General features: G+C 36.3%; 1 protein-coding gene across 1 annotated transcript in view; it reads left to right on the forward strand.

Annotated features, from left to right (window-relative positions):
- Nucleotides 1-7881, forward strand: part of EMC2 (ER membrane protein complex subunit 2) — a 47734-nt gene extending 39853 nt beyond the window's left edge. Inside the window, exons 10-11 of the mRNA XM_075705500.1 lie at nt 1335-1439; nt 7520-7881. Coding sequence (XP_075561615.1) covers nt 1335-1439; nt 7520-7606 — 192 coding nt within the window. The 3' untranslated portion in view covers nt 7607-7881. The remainder of the gene's footprint in view (nt 1-1334; nt 1440-7519) is intronic.
- The last annotated feature ends 3740 nt before the right edge of the window (nt 7882-11621 follow it).

Consider the following 11621-nt stretch of genomic DNA (forward strand, 5'->3'; position numbering starts at 1 on the left):
GATTTAGAGCCTGTTATCTGTGATGGTCTGGATGGCAACCTTGAGCTAATATTACCCAGGCATTTGAGGAACTTTTGTTTTGGCAGTCCCTGAAAGTCATACACGTAAACCCTGATTTGCATAATGCAAGTTCATTACTGCAAAAAACGTGTATACGTTCTGTGTCAGTCCTTCAGTTTTGCTCAGCTGGCTGCTGTCATATTTCACTAGGCAGTTTTTGCAAGCACAGCTTGCCATCGCTGCTTCTGTGTCTACCCTTTGGCTCCTAATTTATTTGTAACGGTGTTTCCAGGATTTAGGATCTAGTTTTGCTGTGGCTGCTGCTTTTGTACTTGACAGACATGCCCAGTGTTTGTAGTCCCCAAAGAATGTCCGTAACCCTGGTAGATTCTCCACAAAGGCTTTCAGCTGTATCTCTTGAGTAAACTGGTCAGTACTTCATGAAATTCAGGAAACCAGACAGAATGATGCCTCATCTTAGGACTCTGACCCTGTACTAGATCACAAATTAAATTCATGGGGGCATGGCTTCAGAGGATGTGTTCCTGAGTTTGTGGAGGCTGCTTCTTTGACAGTCCCACTCCTCTCCCATTTCTGGAGGTAGTTTCAGGGAAATAGCTGTAAGGGAACGTTCTTTGAGTTTGAAATGTAGCATTCATGTGGACATTTGCTTCCATGCTCCTTTTTAAAATCTTCTCTGGAGGTTCTTCATTGATGGGTGAGAGTAGGGTTCTGTGATTCTATGCATGCAAGTACTTTTGCATGCAGAAGGATGTTCTGGGAGGGAGTAGCAATGATTCCTTGTGGACAGGATTTATTTATGTAAGTGGAAAAGTCTCTGAGATTAATTCAGTTCTTAAGTAATCTTTTTTATTTTTTCAGGTGAAGATGGACATAGTGTATGTATAGTCTTACCTGCTTTTAAAATGTGTTTTCTGATGCCACAGGGAAAAATGCCATGTTTTTAATGGCAGTTTGGACACACAAGTGATGTATTTTATATCATCTCTGATAACAAGTTGAATGGGGAAAACTAATTCATAACTCTCACTTAACGAAAAGCAAACTGGATTAACTGATCATGTCCAGGTTTGGTTCCTAACATGGTACACAACTGAACTGAACTCTAGTTTAGCTTTAGTTAGAACAAACAATTGTTTAAAAAGTTCAGCTAATTCTTATTTGGATGCTGTTTACCCATAACTGTTTTTGCTTTTTCTCTTTTTCTGCTATCACTGTGTGTGGGGCTCTGAATGCAAAGGTGCTGAATGCTCTCAGTTTATTTCATGCACATGTATTTTACAGTTACACTGGTTTTATTTTTGTATTCCTAGTCTGCCAGCCATATTGCTTCCAATCCAAAAGCAAGTGCAAAAATGAAAAAAGATAATATGAAATATGCCAGCTGGGCAGCTAACCAAATAAACCGAGCATACCAGGTTAGTACATCATTGTTTTATGATACTCTTAACATGTTCTGTAGTTCTTTTCTGCATTTTCATCAACTGCTGTTCAAAGGGTTAAATATGATGTGTAAATCAGCATAGTTTGCTTGGATTTTTTGCGTTCTACTTTTGTTTGATTTCCCAGAAGCCTTAATTAATATCAGATTGATATTTTACAGTTATTAATTACTATTATTTACTTATTAGTTTTAAACAGATTTTTTTCTACTAACATTAACTGAACGTGCACTAGTATAATATTGACCTCCAAGACTCAGTTCTACAGCTAAGTATTTTAATAAAACTTGGTATGTCTTAATTCTTAGAGTGGCTTGGTCATCTGCTTCTATTTTGCTAGAAAACAAATGAAAATTCTAGAAATTTATTTTCCTTCAGTTTATTCTGACCTTTCAAAATCATATTTAATGGTGTTCCTAATAATTACCTTAGTAATTGTAACTAAAGTAGGTTTTGTGTAGTTTTACAGTAAAATGCCTGTTGAATTGTGAAAATGTAGACTTTGTAGGCCACAATCAATGCTTACTGAAGTCATTAGGAGTCTTTTCAGCTATTTGAAAAGCTATGCATAAATATCTATATTTGCTTTTGTATTATAAGCCTCTATATTTTTTTTTATAACTATGAATGAAAACAGGTTTTAGGTCATAAGTTCTGCTGTCTATGCATCCCAAACATAGTATGTCTGTTTGACTCCCTTATAGCTATTTTTAATGATCTACCAATCAAAGTTTGTGTATAAGAAATCCTGAACATGAACATCATACTGTCCAGTTCTCCCCAGGACTTTTCTGAGCAAAAATGTTGGTATTAAATGCAAATGCTTTATATACATGTAATACTCCTTTATCTCTGTAATATTTCAGTGTCAGAATCGAATATTTAATTTTTCTCTTGCTGCTGGTGTTTCACAGTTAGTACTACCAAATGGCCTTTTGACCAGCTCTATCTATTATGACATTAAGTTAGGATTTTCTTTTATGGCCAATGCAGTTTTCATTAATACAGTCTATGTCAATTTGTTGCCCAGAGTGCAGCTTCTTATGGCTCACGTGTTTTTGATGTATTAGAACTCTGAAGTATTTTCCATTTCCCCTGATTGGCCCTGTAGCTTCTGACTGTACTTTACAGTGAAGAATGTTGTATTCCTGAGGACAGATTAAGCATTTTATACTTGTGTGCCTAAAGTTTCTTTGTTTTGCTGTTTAAATGACTCTCTGCTTTTCATTAATAAACCATTTACGCACTCATGATAGTAAGGTGTGTATGAATTACCAACTTTGTCTGATTTCCCATAAATAAGCAGGACGACTTCTGACTGACATTCATTATGTCTGACATTTCTGTAAGCACAGTATTGATGGAAAACCCAAGTATTGCAGGATTTAAAAAAAAAAAAAAAAACACAAAAAACCTCAGAAAAACCCTTGAAGAACAGAATACACAGCGGATTCACCATTGAGAGAACAAAACAGCTTTTAAAAGATGTGTGAATTTTGAGTGAAAACTATTATTCCATGTTTTACATCTTAATAAAATGAACTGCTTAGATTACAGGGGTTTTGAACACATATTTTAAGTGAATATTACAACTGAAGGGGAATTTCTGCTCCGGTGCCTGGAGCCCCTCCTCCCCCTCCTTCTTCACTGACCTTGGTGTCTGCAGAGTCATTCCTCTCACATATTCTCAACTCCTCACTCCGGCTGCAGTTGTGCAGTTTTTTTCCACCTTCTTAAACATGTTATCACAGAGGTGCTACCACCATCGTTGCGGGTCCATCTTGGAGCTGGCTGGCATTGGCTCTATTGGACATAGGGGAAGCTTCTAGCAGCTTCTCACAGAAGCCACCCCTGTAGGCCCCCCTGCTACCTTGCCGCACAAGCCCAGTACATACTGGAAAGTGTAATTCCACTGTTGCTGTGAAGCTCTTTTGGATCCTACGTTAAGTATTTCTGGTTGATGCTTACCAGAACAGATCACATTAACACAACTAACATTTAAAACACATGTCATAACTTCTTTGTGACTTCATACTTTTGTGATATGTTGCATACTTCAGCTGGTCTTTTTGGCCATTTGGGACATAAAGTGACGAACACCATATCTGCCTGGAATCATAGGAAGAATTTAGCTATACAGAAAATGTAAGTGCTCAAGCTAGGATTTGCAAGCAAATGGTGTGAACACCCCCTTCCTCTTCACAGAAGTACCACGAGAAGCTCTAGTGACTACAGCTGGACAGGACTGCCCCAGCCCAACCCTATTGAGCATGTTACATGACTGCAGAAGGGTTTGGCTACTCCACTGTGTATGTCAGAGACTTACAACATCCAACTGCTAGAATAAATGGTGTTTGGTGATGTAGTAGGTGGCAGTTTCCCCTATGAGTCAGTATTGATTTGTTGCTCCTTTAGTGTGTTGAGCAGTTGGAAATTGTCATCTTTTGGACCTAAGGATGAAACCTTGGTCACTTGTGCCAGCGGAAGGCCTTACAGCGTTCCTCCATTAGTGGAGGGTCGTCTAGCGAGGTTTTAAGCTAGATACTTGTGTTATCTATATAAATCCCCCCCACTTTCCTTGCATTATCTAAAGCGCTTTGTAAAGTGTAATAAGAGCCTTAAGAGCTTGTTGAGTTTGGCATTGACTTGTTTTATTAGCTGGACCTTCTCATACTGTTAAATTCAATTTTTCCTGCAGTCATGTTCTAGAGAATAAGATGCATTTAGAATCCTGACTTGGGTGCCTAGACAAATTATATGAATTTGTGACTAATATATGAAGTTATTAATTCAAAAAGTTACTTTTGAGCTATTGTCTTGCAGTGAGATCTTTCCTCATTTTCAGTCTGGATTTGAACTTCAGTTATCAGCAGTGTGCTCAGTAATTTTGGAAAACCGTCTTTATTTTTTCACATTTAGCACTGGCTATAGTTGCATTTTTTTCATAGAATCATAGAATGCTTTGTGTTGGAAGGGACCTTTAGAGGTCATCTAGCCCAACCCCCCTGCAGTGAGCAGGGACAGCTTTAACTAGATCATTTTATTTCATATGCAGTTTGCTTGAAATGTTCTTACTGGTCCCCTTCTTTCAATTTATTCTCATTCAGGCAGTTTGCTTTGGCACTTGATTTTTGCTTTTCCTGTGCATTCCTGTATGATATCAGAGGAACTTTTTAGTTTATTGTCATTTAAAGAAAACAATTTTTAGGTGTAAAGAGAAAACCTTACTTTCACCAATGTTGGTTAGACTGTACAGCAGTTTCTTTACAGGAAAATATGGTGATAAAGAATAGTTGAATTAAATAATTTTCTGAAAAGCACAGATATTTGATGTTCCATCTGGTTAATATACTTATTTTGATGTTAAATATGTAACCCTCCGTGCTGATTAGTACTTCTCATCTGTGCCTAATCAGGAGAAATGTAAACTTTCAAAGGAAGACAGAAAGGTTTTGTAAAAGGTAGGGCTGCTGCGTGGAGCTGGAACTCCTGGCTGCTAACACATGCTCTGAAAAAAAAGGTCATTATTCTCTAGGCCACTTAAATTTGACTGGGTGAAGAAAAACTGAAATAAAATTTAATTTTAATCTTTTATTCCAGATGTTAGAGAAGTACTCATTATTCAAAGAATTATTACAATTTTATTACTATTATAAGCTTAGTTTTGCCTTATCACTGAGGAACTGGATTATTCTCTCTGTGCAGACCCTGTGAAGAACGCGTATCTGTTCTGTCTGAGGACAAGAGTCACAGTTACTTTAACATCGAAACAAAATATGGCTACCTAGTGCTCTTCAATTAGCTAATTGGTTTAGCATGTCCTCTGGTAGAAGCGTTTCAACAGAGCCAGGCAAGTTTGATTAATGCTCACAAAAATCTTTAATGTGATCCTACTCATAGTAATTTTCCAGATACATGCTTCTTGGGTACATTGCTAAATTCTTCTGTGTTAGCAATCCACATGTTATTTATGGTTGGAGAGGTGATTTTGTTACAAACCATTTGGGAAACAGAAAATTAAATCATGATTTTAAGAAATGGATTCCGGCTCAATCAGTCAAATTGCTGTGTAATGGCAGAATAGACAAAATAATTGTTCGTCAGGGCAAATTTGAAGTGATTACATTTCCAACTATACTTCTGTTTGTTATGACGCAGAGTTTGGTTTTATTTGTTCAGCTTAAAGTACACGTCAGTATCATGAAGGCAACCACTCTTGAAATTAGCAAGTAACATTTTTTTTAAACTAATGTCTTATGTCCGTTTTGCTTTCAGTGTCCCTGAAGAGAAGTAAAATAAGTAAAATTCTTATTTTGAAACTTCCCTCTGTGTGCTTTCTGTGTGTCTCACCAAGTGTGCTTTTTGACCACCATTCAGGCTTCTGTGCTTTTTATTGAAATCTCTGAATGCTTTAAATTTAAATAATTTTTCAGTTGAGGATTTTGAGTTCTGTTTTTTCGTTTGCTTGGTTTTATGAAAGGATTTGGACTCCCCAAGTATCTGCTTGGGACTATTCTTGTTTAGTGTGTACAGAAAGAGGGTATTGTATTAAGTCAGATCTAAGCAAAAGTAACTTTTCTCACCTGGGATGGTGTTAAGAAATCTTTGATTTTCCTCTGAAGTTGACTGTTGCAGGTCACTATGGAAACTGCACAAGCTGAAGAATGGGTTTATACATACTATTAGACTCAAAACATGGCACATCAGTTGATCATCTGGAAATATGAAATACGAATATGTGGTGTTTTCAGTATGTCTCTTAACTATAAAATGTTGTCACAATAACAACATTTCATTCTCCTAAGTATTTAATTTGAAATAGTGTTTCATTTACTGTGCCAAAACTAATTTTTTTTTAAGATCTCAGTACTGGTTGGGAATCCCAATGTTAGATTGTAGCCTGGGGGTCAAAAGCAGGTTAACAGGTCCTGCAGCTTGTTGCTGGTGTGATATTACCTGGGTTTGATGACTTAATCTTTCTTAACAGGTCATGAAGAGTTTGCTAAATTAAGTTAATTACAAGAGAGAAGGGACACATTATAAATCAAGGACTGATTATGCGAGACACCAGTGGTATTTGAAATAAAAACCACTAAATTGAAAATTTATTGAGTGTTTAGATGTTAACATTCAGGTAGAGAATAGGCTATTTTACAGCAAGTAAAAATAGGCTATTATTAGCAGCAAGTTATAGTTACTGCTTCTGTAATTTCTTTACCACCCCTCCCAACCTCAAATGCAAAACTTTTTAATGCAGGTATATTAAAAATGGTTTCATTTGACTGAAGACCAACCTAGTCAATAAATCCACTGTGTTAGATATGGCTGATGAGTGATGGGAATCGTCCGTACAGTTAGAAAAACCCTTCTGAGGTCAGCATGGGGTGATGAACGTCTCCTACCCTCCTACTCCTTCCTTTCCCAAACTTGGCTGCACGTGTCTTAGGGAATCTAAAGCCATAAGGAGTATTTATTAAGCTGTATATTTCTTTGTTATCAAGACAGACTTTGTTTCAAATGCTCTTTGAAATCGTGGTTGTAATAGTAGGTTACAATGAAATACAAGGTCATTACTCACAGTTACTTTGAACCATAAAATACAATTATATGATGTCTGGATTATTTTATAGTTGATTTTCTCTGTCTCGCTATAAAAAAATAGAAAATAGATCACATTTGGATCACATACAAAATTCAAGTCTGAAATACAAATGATGCTAAACTACAGAGCAAACAACACAACAGGAAGATCTCTATTCAGATAAATGTTGAATTTCAAAGTGGAATATTTGTTAGTTCTGAATATTCAAATTCTGAGCAAATGAGTGAAATGAAGGAGTTCTGCTGTACTTTTCATTACTTATTAGAGGAAGGGTGCTATAGCTTGTATTTAGTAAAAATGCTGAGTTTTAGTGAAACAAAGGCTGTGCTTTTAGGTTTATAGTAATTAAGAGTAAATTTTTGGTACTTAATGTTTAGAACTGTTATTTGTATAGGATCTGTGCACAGAATTTCTGATATATGACAAGTAACAATCCTTTTTTGTTGTTGTTTAGTTTGCAGGTCGCAGTAAGAAAGAAACTAAATACTCTTTGAAGGCAGTGGAAGACATGTTGGAGACCCTGCAAATCACTCAATCTTAGGTTTGCATAGAGATCCAGTATTAAATTTTCCAATTCCATGATCAACCTGTAACGTCCTATGGGTTATGTTACTCTAGTGCTGTTAAAAGTTAATTTTGTATGGATTAACGTGCTATCTAAAATAATGTTTTATGAAAAGTAAAATGCCTATTTATTGCTGCTATGAGAAATGTGATGAATACCCACTGAAATGAATAACTTATCCACGAGGACAACATAAAGAAATGATATGCTGCACATTGTCTCTTTAGATTTTTGTATCTACAGTACCTGCTTTTAAGCCATAATTTGTAGAAATAAACTTGTTAAATGATTAAAAAAACAGTGGTTTATTTGACTTGCAAATGGAAATTATGAATTTATATATGTAGATGAATAATGTATGTTAGAAATTTTTATCTTGTTTGCATTTTTAAGAGTAAAAGCATGCTACAGATGTACACTTTCAGATAAATATTTACCATTCAGCAAGGAGTGATTATTAATACACTTTATTAGAGAAAAAAGTTTATGTTAATGGTTTTATTAATGAGTTGATATCCAGTACTGTAGAAACAGAGAAAACTTACTTGTGTGTGTACTTTGCTTCAGAGGGGCTGGGCTTTTGTCCTGGCTTAAGGCCAAAGTCATTCTTCTCTGTGGCTTTGTGGGCAAATACTTCCATGTCCATGTAGTTCTCCAACCAGTATGTGCGTATGCACTTTTTCTATTCCTTCTGTGTGTCCTTTGTGTTGCTCCACATCATGAATTTCAAAACCATCTGAATGCAGGGCTGCATGCTGGTCTGTACTCATTTTGTACCCATGCTATGGGTACCCCTTCACTGTGGTGTAAGCTATGGTATATTAGTTTCTCCACAGTTAGCAAGTGTTACGGCACTGTAAGGATGAGATAACTTGTTTGACTGCCGTGTACTTACTGGAGGATAAAAGTGGTCTTACACCATTAGCATGAAGCATCTAGCACACTGTAGATCTGTATTTATTTGTCTTTAGGCACTTGTTCATTTACTCAGATAATTGGTCAAACACCCTAATTAACAAATTTTGCAGTTCTGATCATTCTGGATGTTGTTCAGATGTGTATTGTGGCAATTCAGTTGCACAGCTATCACTTCATTTATTACAGCTTCAGGAAGATTGCATAACAGCAGTAACATACCCTTGACAAATTCTAATAAAAATGTTGTGATGTCGTTTTCATGACTGTTACCACCATCCACGCTGATTTGAGTTTCAGATTTTATACTGCCTACACTATATAGATGGATAGGTTAAAGGCTATGTATTAAAGTATCCTTTTTATGACCCTAGACTTAATGTAATAAACCAAAGCTGAGCTCCTGCTTAAAAACAAACCAGCAACAAAAACTTCCCTTGTGATTTCAAAGCTTGAAAATGTGTATAACTGAACTGGTTGTTGCATGAGACTGCCTTTAAGAAACTTTCCAGATGTAAGAGCTCATTCCAAATATCCATGAAGTAGGTTAGAGTATGATAGAGCGACGGGATGGGTGCTATGCCATGAGAATTAATTGTATGTGGAATCTTAAATTAGCTTAATTCACTACTGTTGAAATATAAAACTGCAAATGCATAGTATTGTATTAATCACCAAATTCTAACTTGTGGAAATAGTGCAGATCCTTTTATAATAGTCATTCACAAACTGGCCTCAGAACAGTATTTGCAGATAGATTATGTTTCAGGTGGAAAATCAAGAAAATATCGTAGGTGAAGTTACGTATTTCTGTTCAGATTTATAGTCTTTTACTGTATGAGTGTGCCATCTAGAGTTTTAAATCCTCATTGGTGTTTCTTTAGCTACATCTCAAATAACTTGGTTGCATTCTAAAATTAAAAATGGTGGGAAGCTGAACTATAGACTAAAATTACTTAGCGGTGCATAACATTTTACCTCCAAGGTATTAAAAAACAGCAGTGCAGTATTCTTGTGCAGCAGGCATCTATGTTGCTGGAAAGTGTTGTATATAATGTTTTATTCAGAGGCAACTTTTAACATAACAACATCAGACTTGGGCATCAGTTTCTCTGTAAGGAAGTTCGTTCTGTTCCTTGTTTTCAGTGACTTGATAACAAATTTCATCTCATCTGGCTGCTTAGAACCTTCTGTTTTTCACTACTGCTTAGCATATTTTTGAAATCACTATTTAGCACTCTGATTTGTGCTTGTATTTTGGCATAATTCCCACATAGTAGAGCTTACAAATTGACCTAGCAAATATTTCTGACAAATTTGTATTTACTTCAAAGATAAAATAAATTACTGCTATGAAAATGCATGGGCAGTCTTTGATTGCAGATATTGAATTGCAGCAGTGGAAATTCAGGTTTTTTCCATATTCAAATGAAAAAAAAATTAAAAAATCCTGTGTCTGCAGGGGAAGTAACTCTATGAAATGCCCTGCAGTCTCAGCAAGCAAAGGATACAGAAGAGAAGCGGTGATATAATGTGATCTTTATAAAAGTAATTTTCCAGTTCTAGTAAATGATTGTGTAATATGTCACTGACCCTGTCTTGCATTAAAGAATAGGTTTTGAAAGAATGGGTTACTTAGTTAACAAATGAACTTGATTATGTTCTGTATTGTGCTCTGACAGTGACAAATGTTACACAAAAATAATAATATTAAGCATGCAGTCTCCTCTTTCCAAAATAAAAGGCTATGTTTTCATATTGTTTCAGTCAACAGCAAAAACTTGAGACCTTTAAAATGCCAAACTGTCTAGTGATGACTTGCGTCTTTATTTTTTGCAGCCATACTTTGATAATAGGTTTGATAGGGAGAGCTTAGTGTTATCTGTTGAAGTAAAGGTCATTGAAGAGCCAGCAAAACCTCTGGTTCTGCCTTTGTAATACAAGTTACTGGTGACTTCTTAAAAACCTCTTGTCCAAATGTTATACAATTCATATTCTGTAGTTGCAAAAAGCACATCTTGTTTAGAATATATCCCTAAATCTCTTCAGTTCAGTGCCCAGAATATCTTGCAGTTGCTATTGGAAACTCTGTTATTAGTCAACGGAGGACTTCCTCTTGGCAGTGCTGTATTTGTGATGGCATCCATGTCTGCTAGTCGCTGCATTTACAGTGGAACTTGTATTTCAGCCAGCTTTAGAAGGGAGGGGAAAAGGAAAGCAAATTAAACTTAACTGGCATGAATTTGTTAGCTTCTTGTTACTCGCATCCTCATCTTCCAAGAACACCAACTGTAGCTGTAGTCAGGTTTGCAATAACAATTCTTCTTCTTGTAACTCAAGAGCTTCCATATATTCAGCTCTAAGACCAACACTCCATTAAAATCTAAACCATACAGATTCCAGTGAAACAGTGCTATGCAATGTGCACGTACCCTGGTATGCAGGGAAAGGACATTTTTCCCACCCTCACTCAAGCTGGTGCAGAGTGAAGGAGCGTTATTACTTGCATTGCTCAGTGCATGAATAGAATTTTAGGACCAACTATTGCTTAACTACAGATACTTGAGTCTACATGGAGAATAAAGTACTTGAAATTAGTCATTAGTTTTATCTGAAATGACTCTGCGCCCTTACAGATCTGTGTCCTCTTGATAGGCACCAGCTGGAAGTTGGATTCAACCCAGAGACTAGTTTTCAGAAATGACTAAAATAGAATAGAATCGTTTGTTAAATGGTTGTTAATCTACCTGCCTCTTAAAAAAAAACAGCCAAAAAACCCCAAAACACAAAACCAAACAAAAACCCAACAAAAAACCCCCACCCCCAAAAAACCCGAAGCACAACCCCACAAAAAAAATACCTAAACCAAAACAAACCCAAAACCACCCCCCCACCCCCCCCGCTCCAAAACCTCCCCTGGGTAGAGAAAGTTGTTTTTCAGTTGCTGGATGTGAAATGTAAAATCTTTATCAGTGCACTTCATAGGTGAATTTATTTTGTTCTGTGATGAGGAAATCCCCTGTCTAAAGCAGTGCAATTCTTTTAATGCTTGTCTAGAAGGAAGAAAGGCTGGAGA

The sequence above is a fragment of the Pelecanus crispus genome, chromosome 2 (assembly GCF_030463565.1).
Source record: "Pelecanus crispus isolate bPelCri1 chromosome 2, bPelCri1.pri, whole genome shotgun sequence".
Lineage (NCBI taxonomy): Eukaryota > Metazoa > Chordata > Aves > Pelecaniformes > Pelecanidae > Pelecanus > Pelecanus crispus.